The sequence below is a fragment of the Glandiceps talaboti genome, chromosome 10 (genome assembly GCF_964340395.1).
Source record: "Glandiceps talaboti chromosome 10, keGlaTala1.1, whole genome shotgun sequence".
NCBI lineage: Eukaryota > Metazoa > Hemichordata > Enteropneusta > Spengelidae > Glandiceps > Glandiceps talaboti.
The window spans coordinates 8,500,001-8,517,909 of NC_135558.1; the positions used below are offsets into that span (position 1 = coordinate 8,500,001).

Genomic DNA, 17,909 nt, shown 5'->3' on the forward strand with positions numbered 1-17,909 from the left:
GAAATGTATGTCAGTGCATTTCTTGGTTGCATATGTATTTTAATGACACAATTCAAAATGAAATTTGTAAGCACTTCATTTCCATTTAGATGCCTTGGTAGATTCCATTATAGCTATGCATATAGCAGATGCAGGTAACTTAATGTGTTTAAATTTAAAGAGGGTTTATTCACACATGTAGGCGGTAAAATGAAAAATGACAACATATAAATTATCATTATGTTGAGTATGATACATTCCTGTTGGGGTAATGAGGTATGGCATCTGTTGATTTGATATCGGATAGTATAATTCACCTCGAGTATACATATACTGGTAAACTGTACTCTCTAGTGTCAATATTCGAAGTACGCTTTTGAGTTGACAGAGTTAGAATGTGTTTGAAATTCATATCTTATCACTTAGTGTAGACAGGTAATTGAGTGGATTTATCATTGTTAGTACGTCTTCTCTGGGTTTCCATGGCAACATGAGGACACTGACATGGCATCGTTCAGGTGAAGGCTACCATGTCTTTGCATTGAATTCTGTCATAGATATTGCATTATACGTGCAGTCAGCGTTGGAGACGGACAGGTTTTTTCATTATTGTCAGGTGTAAGTGGGTATTAGTGATGCTGAGGTGAAGAGATGTGGAGACGGTTTCCAAGGTAATCTGTTATCTGTCTACTGTACAGACATATTGTACCCTAGATGGAGAAAATATTTTTTTTTTCTCTCTCTCTCTCACTCTCTCTCTCTCTCTCTCTCTCTCTCTCTCTCTCTCTCTCTCTCTCTCTCTCTCTCTCTCTCTCTCTCTCTCTCCAATTCTGTCTCTATCTCACTTAATCTCAAGTGATCTTGATATCTTTCTTTCTCATTCATCGATTTCTCTGATTTTTTAAAAGTGTTCATCTCTAACACAAGCGATGTGAAATTGAGAATCGAAAAATTATTCAAAAATTCAAAATTAATATTCACAACAAGTTCCTTACTTTCACAATTGTTAATACCTGATGGCATTTCTAAAAAATTGTGTATCCATTTATTCACTTGTATTCAAAATGCAACTTGTATTTTAACAAAATAAGGTTGTACGATTTGATTAACGACAGAGGAATTAAAATTGACGTGACATAGATTTTGTTTAGGCTCTATCCATTAAATACTTTGTTTGCCATCCTTGAATTTCCAAAAAAACCTACTGTAGGCAGACAGGGGAAAAAACACTGAAAAAAACACAATGCTAGCATGTAAAATTCACTTTTCTGTTGATTCCTTTCTCTGTGTATGTACCTAGATCACACTGATGAAATAGAAATGTCAAAGTCTTTGATTGACTTAAACAACTATTTAGACATATTGTTTAGTTATTCTGAAAATGTTTGGACTGTCTTTCCTTTTACAATTAGTATGAAATATGTCTTGCACGGAAATTTTTAGCAAAACGAAATGTGTCTGTTTTTTTCTATATCTACCGACAAACCTACCTGCATACAGATGGCAAACAAAGAATTTAATGATGACACCTTATTGAGAATGTTACTTGATATAATTTCTATGAAATTTTTGTCCATTTATTCACTTTTATTCAAAAAACACTGCATTTTTTAACGAAATGAGATTTTCATTTTGATTTAACAACAGAAATTGAAACTGACATGTGCTGTTTAAAGAGAATTTTACCAAATACCATTTCTATGAAATGATTTATTTATTTATTTATTTATTTAATACTCACTTTTATTCAAACTACACAGTACACTTCAAATTTTAACAAAACTTGATGTACAGTTGCTCGATATCAGGAAAATTACAAATTTTATTTGACATCGGTTCTATTTATCTCAAGAATTTTACTTGATATTATTTCTATGGAATTTTGTTATCCATTGATGTACTTTTATTCAAAATCCAACTTGTATTTACAAACAAATAAAGTTGTCGAAAAGGTTTGATTAATGGGGGAGAAATTAAAAGTGACTTGTAGCATAGGTTCTTATATCTTCTATCTTCTATCAGTTATTTGACGTCTGGGAATAATCAGTCTCCTGTCTGTGATATTTGTGAATAGGGTAATTGCAAAATGATCTTCCAGTTTGACATGAAAAGACACAAAGAAAGCCGTACACATGTATTTTTTTTTAATGAAAGATACATTTTGATGAATAATAGTCAGACGATGCAATTTACAAATGAATGACATATATACCAACAACATGCTAATTTCTGAGAGCGAGAGAGAGAGAGAGAGAGAGAGAGAGAGAGAGAGAGAGAGAGAGAGAGAGAGAGAGAGAGAGAGAGAGAGAGAGAGAGAGAGAGAGAGAGAGAGAGAGAGAGAGAGAGAGAGAGAGAGAGAGAGAGAGAGAGAGAGAGAGAGAGAGAGAGAGAGCGTGCAAATATGTTGAAGTCTTCAGTCCAAAATTTTTGTAATTTGGCAAATTTTCATTCATTCATAAATATTTAATTTTGACATATAAAATTTCATAGTGGTGTGATAATTTGAGTCATAAAAACAGTATGAATGTTGTCCTCATGTTGAATCTAGTGTTTTCAATTAATGATTTATAATACAGGATAAATGTCACCTCATTTGTCATTCAAGTAATGATAGTACACATACATTAGACTGACAATATAAGGTGGTGAATTCAGTTGTCTGGATAGTGGAATGACTGTGTTCACTGTAAGTTAAGCCTTTTTTGCATGGAGACAGTCTATCTCAGGGACTTTGTTAAATCTCAAGTAGGACAAAATTTACAAATATGTGTTTCTGATAACCCAACTGATCATAGTTTTAAGCAGCTGACCCTAAATATGTAAAACAAAAAGATAAGAAATTTCTCTCCTTGACCTTGATGTATGTCTGTTTTTGGGGTGAAGCTATATTTTTTCAAAAATAAAAACAATTAAAGAGGTAAAATAAAATAAAAAGAACTAGAGTAAATTCCCGACCTATTTACTCTATTTTCAGAGGCCATGTTATTAGAAACACACAATTATTTTTTTTCACCTAATATATGTACGATGTACATGTGTAGGACTGTTAGTAGTAAGAATTATGCCTATACATTTACAAAACAAATTGTGTAGAATCGTTATCTTCAATGTGTCTAAATATCAAGGTAATTTGAAAATGGTTTCAGTAGATAGATTTCTTATATGTTTCACAACACGAACAGGTTAAAACCTCAGTAACTTTTCCATATTTGCCATTATTTTTTGAGGATGTTGAAAAGTGCAGTAAACCTTTACATGGAATGGTTCAATCATTCTGATTAGTTCATCAACATGCTATTTTTTTTATTGTACTCTGTACACTGGCTTGATATCCATGTGTAAACAGTCATAAAAAGGGTATACACAACTTATTGATCAACAAAGTGTACATTTGGGGATGCCGATTTCAGACACCATTTTTTCCACTTCAGTTGATCAATTTATTAGTTGGATTTTTGACTGACTGATCACTTGATTGATTATGTGGTTGATGATACATGTACGAACTCTATGATTCACTTATGATTGCTTGATTACTTGAATAATTATCAGTTAGTTGGTTGATTGTGTAAATGATTGATGGATAGTCAACTGATTTCATTTCTTATTTTTACAGAGACCAGCCTGAAAACCTAGAAGTGGTAGCTAAACCTAAGACTTTAGTGAAACCAAAGTGAGTTTTTTTTATTGAAATCAATTTCCAACATTAAGTATTGGTTACTCTATTCCAGGGTTTTACCAGTTGTTTACTGTTTCCTGACTTGTTATCATTGAATATTCAGTTTCCCCATATCTTTGTATGGTATGCTTTGTCCAAAATCATAGATTAGTCATAGATTAGTTATATTTATATGTTTTTCTCACCTGTGTATTCTAGAATTCCTAGAACAGACATCTCTGTACCTGTTGCACCATTTCCACCTCTCAGTTTCCGTATCAATGCACGCCCACCAGATGGTCAACTCTACTACTTTGCATATGGTGCTGAAATGAATCCTAATAGGTAGGTAACCAGATGGTCAAATCTACTAATTTGCATGTGATGTTAATGTGAACCATAGGTAGGTAACCAGATAGTCAAATCTACTAATTTGCATGTGATGTTAATGTGAACCATAGGTAGGTAACCAGATGGTCAAATCTACTAATTTGCATGTGATGTTAATGTGAACCATAGGTAGGTAACCAGATAGTCAAATCTACTAATTTGCATGTGATGTTAATGTGAACCATAGGTAGGTAACCAGATGGTCAACTCTACTGATTTACATATGATGTTGAAGTGAACCATAGGTATAGGTAACCAGATGGTGAAATTAATCACATAGGTAGGTTACCAGACGGTCAAATCTACCAATTTACATATGGTGCTAAAATGAATCCTAATAGGTAGGTAACCAGATGGTCAAATCTGTTATTATGCATATGGTGCTGAAATGAACTCTATGGTAATTCAATCACACAATGTATTCATATATATTAACATAAATAAAGTATTTCTTTTTCAATCGCTAATTATGTTGTCTATTATTTTCAGAATGGCAACTTATATAGGACATGAAATAGGTCATCGTCTATGGGGTATATTGTTTGGATTTAAACTCAGATTTAATAAAAAAGGATCTGACTTAGAAGCTGGTGGATTTCCTAACATTGAGTGTGATAGTACAAGTTCAGTAGAAGGCTGTGTTTATCTCCTCAACCAATCAGAATTGAGTAGTCTGGATAAATTTATGGGATACCCAGAGGTGAGTCATTAATCAACATACTGATCTATTCACAATGAACATTAATTATCGGTATAGATAGATTCATGGAATATCCATAGGTCATTAAAATTGATATTGCCTTGCTGCCTTGCTTCATAGAATAGCCAGAGGGCAATCATTAAATTGATATATTCACTTCCTATTAACCAATCAGAATTGATAAGATATAGAATAGCCAGAGGTCAGTCATTAATTGGATATTGTCTTGCTATTAACCAATCAGAAATGATTAGATATAGAATAGCCAGAGGTCATTCATTAAATTGGATATTGTCTTGTCAGTCATTAAATTCAATATTGTCGTGTTATCAGCCAATTAGAATTGATCAGGTAGATTCACAGACTATCCAGATTTCAATAAACCTGACACTGTGCCATGCTACCAAACAATCGGAATTGAAGTCTATTAAAAAAAATGCTTGGAAAATCAAGAGATTGGTGATTAAATTTGATATTGCCTGACTGATAACCAATCACAATTAAGTAATTTGCATATGGGATATCAATATCAATCTGATGAGTACATAACACTGCTCTTCTGTCCATATAGCTTCCAGACTGGACAATTTGATCTAGTGTAACATAGACCATAAATGTACAAAATGATAAACATCGCAATATTATGTGGTACATTTCTAGAACACCTTTGTGATGTCAGTCTAGTAGTGCATACCTTTCATACATTTTGAGAATGTTTATTAACTGAACATTATCAATGTTTGTCTTCCAGCATTATACCCGTATAGTATTACCTGTATGGATGATGAACTGCAGGCAGCCTAATGAGTTAGGAATAGCACAGTACTGTGTACCAGCTGTTATCTATGTAGCACAGGATAGATGGACACAAGATGGTAAGTTTACTAAATGAGTTAGGAATAGCACAGTACTGTGTACCAGCTGTTATCTATGTAGCACAGGATAGATGGACACAAGATGGTAAGTTTCTAAACTGCAAAAACAATTGTGTAGCAAAGCTAACAAAAATTTTGGTCCACAACAAAAGAATGATCTTATCAAAGCCTCATACTGCCACATCAGGATTTAAGGTATTTGATTTATCCCTTACAGCCCAAATATGGATTTTACTGCCATCATGCAGTCACATGACTCAGTGATCACTTCAGGTGTATACAACATGTAAGCAAAGCCCATTTACCAGTTCTGTGAAGATTATGTTATCGTCTTTTTGTAAACAGAAAATGCATATCAGTTTTCTCTTGTGAGGAACAGACATATTATAATGCATCAATTTAATGACTGAAATTTTTTTCTTCATCTTTGTATCGTTACAGATGAAGGTTGTATACTGTCCTATGATTACAGTTTAAATCAGTGTTTGAAAGGTTCTGATCTACTCTCAGACTCCTATAAAGATCATCTCAGCTCACTACGACATCTACACCAACCACAACTTGTACCCACGACTGCAGCCAGCTAATGTGATGAAAGAACAACCTGTGTGTATACAAACATCTGTAATCTATTAAATTCATCTTGGCCCACTGTACTACTGCGTGATCAACAACAACATTAATCCACAACTGCAGCTGGCTCAAAGTAGTAGCGCAACACTTATATGTGCAAGATTGCAGCTGGTATTTAGTGATTATTTGCATTAATTATGATATCTACTCATACTCCAATTTGTACCGTTAATAGCAGAAAGTGCTTTTGATGGAACTGCAGCACTCATTTACATGCCTACAATTATTGCATGTGATTTTGTGTGAAATTGCAACACTCCTATCTGAACAAAACTGTCTACTACTGAGGCTTCAGTGATGTTGTGACTTCGGTCATGTGACTGCAACACTCACGCCTACAGTATCGTAATCAGAACATATGACAAGCTACTGTGTGGTAACGGACACTTGATTTCCATTAAACTTGGAATGATATTCAATACAGATCTCTGTGGAAAATGCTGAATGACATCCAATGGCATTCACTACATTTGTCATAGTTGGTATGCCTTTTGATAGAACACAGAAATCTTTAAAACAAGACACCACCAATGTCCATGTCTTATTAAAAGAAGACATGAATATTATCATATGCACACTGTGATAAAACGATAAAACCGAGTAAAGTATCACTTGAGGGCACTATACATACCCAAATCTAGTATGTATTAAAAACCTATTTCAATTTCACTACACTGCTTTGCCACAAGAGGGTGCTGTTTATAGGAAAAGTGTACAAATGCATTCGTGTACATACTTGTATATCCATATATCTTAAATTGATGCCAAAGCATGTTTGAGAGAAACATAACACACAACTTTTGTATTTTTTTACTTCAATGAACATGAGATAATTCCGTCGGAAGTGCATTTTTTGTTAATTCACTTTTTTTTGACATTGTGCAAGTTTACTATGCCTGGTCAAAACTATGGGTTTTTGTTGATGATACCAGTTGCACATATCATAGAAGCAAAACACTCGTGTGCATACTTACACATTGGTATGTTACAAGGTTCACGCTTGTGACATTTCATTTCATTGCAAGTTCTGACAACTAAAGATTTAAAGAAAAATAATACATCCAGATTTATGTATATTATGACTGTGAGAAACAAAAAAAATAGTGAAATGTATTTTGCTCAAATGATGCTGTCAACCCTATTTTACAATGGAAAAGACTTGACAGATAAAGGAAAGGATAGGAAGATACCAAAATCAAAATGAAAAAAGAGAGTGAAGGGTATCTCCTGTATAGTTAGATTGTAAGATATGTTGTGTCCCTCCACCCTCACTGGCCTCCTCTCTCTATCTAATGTGTGAGGGCGCCCCATCACGGTGTACCTTACAGACTACCATATAGTCAATTTATCTTTATGCGAGGCCAGTTTGTATCAAATCCGTCCATATTATTTGTAATTATGTAAATATATGTAAATGCTGCTAGAATTAGAATAGCGTAGAATATATTAAAAGTAGAATGCCTATGGTCCAACCTTTCTTAAACCTGTTAGACTATGGATAATCTTAGCTACGATGTCTCTACTCAGTAATGTACAGACTTTGACTCTTGTGGAAATTTACAATGTACATACATTAAAATTTGGTATTGCAACTTTGTGAAGGAGTCACTTTACTTCAGTCTACATTATACAAGTTTTCCTTTGAGTTGTATTTTACTGAGAATACTGTATTCTGAAAATATATTTTATTCCGTCCTATTTCTAATGTCATGGGCATTTTAATTTTTGTAAAAATTGTGATAAGGTTTTTACTTTCTTAAATGCAGAGTTACTCAAAACATTATTAGTTTGTAAATTTTGTACATAGTTTGGTTTGACTACTATTAACAAGTGTGTGTATAACACAGAGCCCTTATTTACGCAATAATTTGTATGGCTAATGTTTATAGCATGAATATAATGTGAGAGAGCCCTCTGTGATGGAACATCAGAAACCTTTTGTTTTTTATGACATACTGTCATACACTAGAAATGAATGATGTATACATTTACCCACAGTATTGAAAATCTTGGATATGAAGTGCTTAATTCCTCACAATATTAATTTGAGTGTGTTTTTTTGAAATTCTATTCAAGTGATAAAGTGGATGCCAGGATGAGAAATGGTTATTTATTTTGGATTTATAAAACATCTTTAGTATGTTTTACTACTTGATAAGAGCAGTATAATATAAAACATAGACCAAGCCTGTGTTTGTGACTCATAACATAAACTGAAAAAAAGAGCGAGAAATGTCTAAAACTATGAATATTCTATGCATGAAGTGATTTGTAATGAGTGGTAAACTGACTTCATTTATGGTGTTTCAGATTGATTGATTGATTGACATAGTTTTTCAAAGAGGAAAACATAGTAAATTTGTGAAATTTAAAAAATCCAAAATACTCTCACTTTTCTCATCCATATGCCACTTTAAGATCACATTGTTAGGTCTTGCCAACTCAAAAAAAGAAAGAAAAAAGTTCATAATTTTTCACAAGACATGGCTAGTATTTGTATCGCAGTTTGAAAAGAAATCTGATGTTATAGTGTAAAGTGTGTCATACTTTGTTCCAAAATAAATTACTCGGCAGAGTACTGCTTGATTTTTGTCTCCAGTATACTCATTGCACTGTATATATTTTTTGTGAAATCATGAAATAAATTGAGTTTTTTTCCCAACATTGAGAAGTTCTGATGATGTCCTGTGTTTTACTATACTTCATACATTTCTGAATGAACACAACTTAATTTGTTTAAAGTATTTTATTTGCATTTAACAAAATACCAGGATGCCAATCATCCCCTTCACATGCCTATAGTAAAATACTGTAAGTCATGAATATTAGACTGTACGATTCATTATTGTGGTCAGCCATCTTTAAAGTCACCATATGGATGAGGATTGGGTATTCATTTTGGATTTTTAATTTATATAACAATTTTATCATGGCTTAACTTCCTACTTGAAAAATCAATGTGCAACAACATTGACAAAGTTTGACTCAATAAATTGCAAAAAGCTAAAAAAAAAAAAAAAAAAAATGTTTTGAAAGATGTACATACAATAACATTTTACACATTTATCAGTATTTTGCAATTTATTGAGTTACAAACAAGGACTGGAATATGTTGTTTCAAATTGATTTTTCAAGTAGGAAGCCATGATAAAATTGTTTTATAAATTAAAAATCCAAAATAAATACCCAATCCTCATCCATATGGCCACTTTTCTGATTGCTTACCCACTAAACAACACTTTCCACTGCAGCTAGTATAACAAAAATTACAATAATATATAATATGTGGTGTCCATGAGTTGTATAGACCATAATCGATCAACTGGCCTGGAATCCATACTGCCCAGTCTCTAAAAAAAAATTAGAAAACATGGGCTCCTTATCATTTAGTCTAGTAATCTAATTCAATAGTAACACCAACTTTCTTGAAATCATTGTCATGCGGCCTGCGCATGCATCAAAATTTACTCAGCCATTTTAGTTTGGTTTTCATACATCTATTGTAAACTTGTCTTGCTAGATAACACTACATTAAATAAACATGTACTCCTTTACATATTCATGTTATGCTATAGATACATGTAATTTTATCTTTAGGTCTTATCATGAAGGGGATATGTAGCGCATTGGTAAAAATACAAACCCAGTTAAATATGAATTCATGGCAGTCTGAAGTAAATTTTCCCAACTACAGTGACTATATAAATATATTGTAAATTTTTGACATTAAATACCAGAAATATATTGATTTCATTTTTTCCAGAAAAAGATTCACTGCTTTAAGCTATCAGAAATAACATTGATTATTATTATACTGCCATCAACAGCTTAAACTAGAATTTCTTTTGTTTAAAGTTTGCACACAATGCAAACTAATGTATTGCACAATACATAACTACAATAAGCGTACTCTATTGAAGTCCCAGTAGCTGCAAATTTTAGCAATTCTTTAGGTGTAGTTCCATTTTGTTTCAAGTTGCATTTTCATTACTGTTTTTCGACAGGTCACATTTTAATATTTCTATCAGTTATTACTGGCTTTAATTAATATGACAAATATTCTAAAAGCAAGAATCTTTATCAACACGTTGACCATCATACTTTGAGTAACAGAAACACAAATAGGATCACCCTAATAGAAATGCTTGATATTTATACAGCTATTTTAGAATATCTGACTACTATTATTGCTAAAAGTTCAATATAATGTAGATAATGTAAATGGGAAGTATATATGTAAACTACAATACATTGAAGAGTAAATGATGCTGAGGTTATAATATAAAGATAGATATTGGTTTGTATATGAAATAAGCTATTATTACTAAAAAGTACCAGGCCTTGGTAGATCATGTATTTTACAGATCTACTTCTACAAACAAGGGAATAACTGAAACATTAAAAAGCTGCTAAGCAGATATCCAGACAATTAAAAACTTTCAAATTTCTGAAAAGTGAATTCAGGGAAGTCAGATTTAATGTTACTGACTTCATATATATATATATATCCCCTGAATACTAGAGTCAAACTCCTTTATGTGTTAATTTCATTTCTAATATTTGAGTGAATTTGTTTCACTCTACGAGTCTTAATTACCATAAAAATAATTTGTTGATCAGCCTTTGCATCAAGCAACCATGATTCTCACTGCTTAAGTAAACTGATTCCTGAGTTAACAACCCTCTGAGGCAGGGACCCTGTGAATCCTAAGGTTGAAAGACTAAAGGTTAATGAGTTGTCTTCTCACCTGCCAAAAAAAAGGTCTACACACCAGGACGATACAGAAAATCTATCGATTGAAGCATTAGCTCAGCTGGCTCAGAGCACTTAGACTGGCTATAGTAAGTTTTCAGGGGATACGAGTTTGACTCCTACCTATGTCACTTTTTTTCCCTCAACTTCGTTGCTTCTATACTTTTAGGCTAATGTGATATATTCTTTATTATAGTACAAAATTGCACATTTGATGAGTTGCACCTCATAAGTTTGCTTTTCCAACAACTATATTTTTGCATTATTTCTCTTGATCAATAAATCATATAACTTTTCATATTGACTATCATAAATATAGTTATACTTATGGTAAAGTTCAGAATATACAAAATATTCCATATATTACAATAACAAAATAATTAAGAATAAACTAAATGAGCCATTGATGTAACTGCTTTCATAATTAAACCCCACTGCATTTTCACATATTTAACACTCACAGAAGGCACAATTTTGTAATGAGAAAATGTTTTGAGAAATTGTTGTGCCCTAGTGCATGTACATCCCATTGTAGACAGACAATTTTTGAGATAATTATTCAGAATTCTTTGAACAATTACTACTCAATTTACAAATTTACAGTAACTCATAGAAACTTAATACTTTTCGAAATATATCCATATGTTTGTATATTACAAGTCTGAATATCAATCTGTTGTTGAAGACTTTGACACTGACAATCCTAAATTTCTCTGGCAGTTTAACCATGACACTGTGTGATACGTACACTATAAATAGGGTGTAAAGACTAAGCGTTACCAAGTCATTAAAGGAATGATAACACAATCAAATAAAGCAGGTAAACAAACCATGGCAAGAATAAGAAAAGAAACACTATCATAGCTACAGTGGCAAGTATGATGTATCTCAATGAACATATAGCATCATGAGCATCTTTAATCGACATACCCCTCTACATATGCCATATTGTCACTGATATTTAGGTATATCGGGCAAAAAACACCTCTCAGTCTTTTTAATATGAGCCTGATCTATTTAAGTAGCACAAGCTGAGCTTAAAAGCCTTGGGAGAAAATACTTCATCAAAATGTATATCTTATATAATAATAATTGTTGACGAATGCTTTAAATCATCTTCAGCTATCGATGGCAGAATTCTACCCATGCCAAGGGATTGCGGTAAAAAATTATGTTTCAGTGTGTAGAATTCTACATATCAGGTAAATTGCTGCGAAATTTAGTTTCACCCAAACAATTTAACTCAGCTTATGCAGGTTTTATTGTAAATCTGAAGTGTCTATGATAACTTTCAAAACCATTGCATCGTCTTTGACATAAGCATGTCGACTGCTATCCAGCTGACTAATTGGCATGAACAGTGGACATCCAGAGGCGATGTTCATATCATTGGTTGGTCTTTTGAAGGAACTGGATGTCGGATCAGGACGAAATGCATCAATCACATGTTCTCGGTTGTTCTGGTCCAACAGCATGAAGGTCACCTGAAAATGGATAAATGGTAATTATAGAAGATGATATTGGCTTGTTTATAATTTAATGTATATACAAAAAATAATGAGTTCTTCATGTATGTATAGAGGTATTGCTAAGGGAAAGTCATTGTGAAGCTTTGGGTTCTCAACATTTTAACAATCATATTACCTTCTGTCTGAATGGCCATCTAAGGAGAGCATCAAAGGGTCCCTTCATGATCACAAAGAAGAGAGATACATGGTTGCCTTTACCCATTCCATCACCATTGATGTAGATTTGGGCACACATCTTGTAACCATGACGACTTGTGTAGAAGCAGGGAGAGTAGATGGCGGTGGTTCTCCCAGACAGAGCATCTTGTCGCTTCTTATTAAAGTTGCTTATCTTCCACACCAGGACACCGTCATAGGATGCCATTTCCAAAGACTGGATACGGAGGTCTTGTTCTGCTAATGTAACATCCTTAAGTGCTATGATGCGATCCTGGGCTTTGATCTTTCTCTCCAAGGATTCCAGCAACTCTCTGTTTTGCCTTCTCTGTCTTTCCAGGATCTGTACCACTTGTGCATTTTGTTCAATTTGACTATTTAGGCCTTCCACAATTCCTTAAATAAAATTTTCATATAGAGAAATGATAACAACCAGAACCTGCTATAATATAATCTCACTGACAAATCCTGGGATTCTCTACCTGATCAGTTCTCTCTGTTTTCTGCCTTTAGAGTATCTACAAGTACATTGTACAACCTTTCATCTCTTGCTAATCATGTTACCACTTGCTATTTGACATGTTCTTGGTGACTTATATGACTCCAGGACCACAACAGATCTTGTTGACACTAAAATTTGCCAGTCAGACTTGAATACCGCTACAATGGTCCAAGTACACCTGTCAATAATGTACCAGTCATCACTGGCAGATCAGATGTTGATAACTTTACATGTTCTCTATACTCACTCAGAAAATCCTAGTATAGTATTTTTTTTAAAATTAGGAGTGAAAGTTATTCCCTGGTAACTACTATGCTATAAAACTTGGCAAAACTTTGAATAAGTATAACAGATTATAATTACCTTCACAAGTGGTCATTTTGCAGTCCAGGATGGCTGCTCTCTCATGGAGATCTTCAGATACTCTTGTATTTTGACCATTAGCAGTCGGTTGATTCTGTTGTCCACTGATGTTATGAAACTTATTACGTAAATCTTTTCGTGCTTTCTTGCTGTCAACAGGTTTTTCACCTGGACTATTTGAAGCAACCTAATATTTAACAAATATTGATAGTTTTATGGAAAGATCTAGTAATTATCATATTGATATTAGTATAAAAGTTTATGTTAATGGTTATAATAGCACATGGTTTCTAAACTACCCTAGACATGCTCCCCATGTCAGGAAATAGCCATGGGGACCATGAAACTGCTACAAACTGTTGGGTCACATTCATATTGTCATCGGTCACACTTCACCAAGCGATTTAAATGATGGCTACACCTGTCAGAACTGTGAAAGACCATCTTGCCTTTCAAGTATGTACATTTGCCAAAACTCAGGTGAACCACAAACACTTCACTTTTGACACACACACACACACACACACACACACACACACACACACACACACACACACACACACACACACATGTGCGTGCGCTCGCATGTGCACATACATACATACCCACATATACACGCACGCACACACACACTTCATCATGTCTATTACTAAGCCCTGCTGAACAAGCTCAGTTGTGCTAAAAAGAACTATTGCTGTTTCAAAAGCACTTGACAATCAACAGATTATATGGCACATAAATTGGCTTCAGTCCTAAATTAAAATTGAGGAAAAGTTCATTACCTCAAAATCCCCTGACAGTCCCATAGAACTCCTATCACTTTCCACACTCTCATCGCAAACATCTTGGGCTTCCATATCTCGTATTACACTATGATCAGGGAAGATCTGGTAAGAGATAATACATGTATTTAAACCATTAATATATGCATGACTACAGTATTTTCAAACTTAAATTTGTATGTTATAAACAATTTTCTATCACTAATATGATAATTACAGAGACAACTTGTTAGCAACTAGAGCACATATCATTGAGTGAAACCAGGTTTATTAATGTACATGATCGTGTGCATGCTCTGTTACACTCTAGCACAAAGAATTTAGGCATAAGAATATGTTTTGTCAAGTGTGAACTGAATTTCGATAATTTGTACCTTTGTTTCCTTTGTTATGTACACTTTTTCAAGATCATTTCCATTGTCATCTCTGCACCCTGGACATATCTGGGAATCATCTTCACAGTCCCTACATAATTGGGAAAAAAGGACAGAAACTCAAATGACTGTCGCACATATATAAATAAAGTATCATTCATGTGGATATATCTACATAGACCTTGAACAGATTCTACAATTCTAATCCTCCAATATTTCATGACACTTTGAATTTTAGAAAGAGACACACTATAACTATATATTTCAGCACATGAGATATGCTTCTGTTATATCTCTATTAATCCCTGGTGTAGGCAGTCTAGATAATACAATAGATGACAATGGGAGCCAACACTTGCCTTTACCAGTTTATAATTTGACTGAAAATTTTATGTTATCATATCATGCTATGAAGATAGTGCCTAATTCATCTATACATCCCAAGATACATCCCATCAATTTTTAGTCCATTCTAAGTTTGGGATCATCACATTCTGAATAGTGTCTTCATCTACACATCCCCAGATACATGTACACCCTTGTTAACTTTCAGTCCAATCTACCACTGATGGGATTACCATGTAATGAATCATTTTTTATTTACACATATAACAGAATATGAAACCAAACTTCACGCCAATATGACAAATACAATAGTTTTGGCGTTCATATTTTTTTTCTCCAAAAATCAATTTTTCTGACCAAAACAAACAAATGCACATCTCTGATGTGATAATTTTCTATTTTGCAATATCTTATATACATCCTAAGTAATGTTCTCACCAAGTACCAAGGCAATAGGTCTCATGGTTTTGGACTTGTTTACACCCCCACCCCCCCCCCTCCCACACACACACATACATCTGCAAACACATACACATGTAAACACAGACACTTACCATACCTAGAGCACCAATGAACCAGTTCAGTAGTGCTAAGAATATTGTCACTTACTTCTTTATGTTTACGATGCAACTTTTACAAAATCTGTGCCCACATTTAATAAAGTGAGGATTCTTTAGGACAGAGTTACATGCTACACAGAGATGCTCTTTCCTAACTCCATTAGCGCCAACACTCTTGGAATGATTTGCAGACATGTTCACGTCTTCATGAATTCTTAAGAAATCAAAAATGGAATCATAAATTTTCTCTCACAAGAGAAGTACACAAAAGCACACGAAGTACCAGAAACTATTCTTTATAACTTACATAGGGTTGAAATATGTTCTTAAAAAGTTAAATGCAATCATTATAGTATAGGTCAGCACATCTAAATGGCAGTATCATAGGCAGGGGAGATTTGTAGCGTCGCGAGGTTTGTACACCCTGGACAGGAAGTCTTCATTACCGCTACAGGATTAATTAAACTCAATGTATGTAAAGAGAGTTCGATTCAAAGGAAATGCTGCAGTTGCGTATCCTGTTGGTGGAGGGTCTATGTTGTGGAGGGTCTATGGTGCACCTTACAGCAGTTTGAATTTCCTGCATATGCATACATTACCCATAATCCCCTTTATATAGGGACATCTTATAATTATAATCTTATAATTGGTGAGAGTTCAGTTACCACGAAAATTTGCTTTATGTCTAATCTTCTGGGAGATTATCACACTGGACAAACATTCGATCATGCATAAACTAGTTTAGTCAATAAAGAAAAGAGAGAATTACATACAGCCTCTGGACGTTTTGTGGCCAGGGAAAGAAAGAAATAGTTTTAAAACTCAATGAGTGAATTGATCAATATCACACACAAAATAAGTTATATTGCACCACAAAAATTGATCATTCAATCGATCAAACATTCAGCCAAATAATAAATCAATCAATAAATCAATCAATCAATCAATCGATCGATCGATCGATCAATAATCAATTGCATGCTCGCTGCCCCCCTGTGGTATGTTTGGGGATGCAATGTTTCTGCCCAAAGCCATAGGGGCGTGTAATATTTCATAGATTGTTGTTTTCCAGGTCTACAGACTAAATATAACAACCTTTTGATTAATATATATTCCTACATGTAAAGGGAAGATTTCTTAGTGGTATAGAGATTGATACATTTGTAGCAGCAAGATTCGTACGATATTTTCCTAAGAAAACGGCATTCTAAGCAATAAGAAATATTACACGCCCCTGTGCCCAAAGCGATACATTCCCGACGATGACGTCATCACAGTCTAGAGTCTGGGCGAATCATGCGTAGTAGTACATGATGTCACGCTTGTGTCAACAGACAAAAAATGTGCGTTCTTTCTATAGGCAACCGATATGGCCATGGAGATTTTTTGATGAGTTGCGCGCTGCACGAGAAATAAAATAGTACATTTCCATTTGGTGGAAGAGTGGAAGTTGTTTTGAGGATTCTGTGCGATTTATTTCTCGGGAAATGTTCAGCGACGACACTCTGCTTTTTGCTGCGACAAAGATTTGTTTTGGTTTAAAAGCAGTAATCTGCACCAAGAACAGCAAGAAGATTCCTACATTTGGCCCGGGCAGCGTCCCGGGCATAAATGGACGCTTTCACGGTTATTGCCGCCATCTTGGAGAGGGGGCAAATGGCGCCGGTTTCGCCGTCAGTGGCGCGCTTTTTTGTTATTATCCAGACGACACTCGGACAAACCAGGAAGTGCACGGAGTCACCGCTCGCTCATTTCTCTCCCAATTTCGTAAGTTTTTCACCGTATTTCATGCTGGAAAGACAGATTAGTTGTTCTTCATGTATTTTAAAATGACAGTTTCTAAAATGTGTGTACAAATATTATGTTTTGATTGTTTTTGTCATTCGTGAAAAAAGTGACTGATTGTGGTACGTGGATGCTTGTTGTGTGATGGTAAACTATACGTATATATCGCTGTGCATGCTTGCGATCATTTTTAGCGGATACGCATCTTTGAAATCGGGATTGCAACTAGTTTTCAGGAATATTCAAGTTTCCATGTTGTATGTGATTAAATATTACAATGATTAAATTGAACGAAATCATCTGAAATAAAAGTATTCTTCATGTGTGTCATTAACTTGATTAAGATTGTTTTTTACATAGTTTACACAATAAATGTAACGTTAGCTGTAAAACTTCGGTTAATCACAAATTTCATGGGCGGGTATTGTTTACTGTAACTGTAGCGCTATATGATGAAACACATTTTAGTTGATTTTTTGAATAATGAGATCGAACTGACATGATAACAAAACTATTGGAATCAAA

General features: G+C 34.1%; 2 protein-coding genes across 2 annotated transcripts in view; one reads left to right on the forward strand and one right to left on the reverse strand.

Moving 5' to 3' along the window:
• LOC144441359 (uncharacterized) overlaps window positions 1–8,796 on the forward strand; it is a 16,560-nt gene extending 7,764 nt beyond the window's left edge. The window contains exons 5-9 of the mRNA XM_078130914.1: window positions 3,596–3,652; window positions 3,857–3,982; window positions 4,517–4,727; window positions 5,479–5,602; window positions 6,044–8,796. Coding sequence (XP_077987040.1) covers window positions 3,596–3,652; window positions 3,857–3,982; window positions 4,517–4,727; window positions 5,479–5,602; window positions 6,044–6,189 — 664 coding nt within the window. The 3' untranslated portion in view covers window positions 6,190–8,796. The remainder of the gene's footprint in view (window positions 1–3,595; window positions 3,653–3,856; window positions 3,983–4,516; window positions 4,728–5,478; window positions 5,603–6,043) is intronic.
• A 3,170-nt stretch (window positions 8,797–11,966) lies between these two features.
• LOC144441261 (TNF receptor-associated factor 2-like) lies at window positions 11,967–17,232 on the reverse strand. Its single transcript, XM_078130821.1, has 7 exons — window positions 17,182–17,232; window positions 15,649–15,813; window positions 14,695–14,785; window positions 14,321–14,425; window positions 13,539–13,725; window positions 12,633–13,069; window positions 11,967–12,472 (listed from the first exon to the last, which is right to left on the reverse strand). Exons 2-7 carry the CDS (start codon window positions 15,792–15,794, stop codon window positions 12,248–12,250), a joined length of 1,191 nt encoding a protein of 396 aa, XP_077986947.1. The 5' UTR covers window positions 15,795–15,813; window positions 17,182–17,232; the 3' UTR covers window positions 11,967–12,247.
• Between the last annotated feature and the right edge of the window lie 677 nt (window positions 17,233–17,909).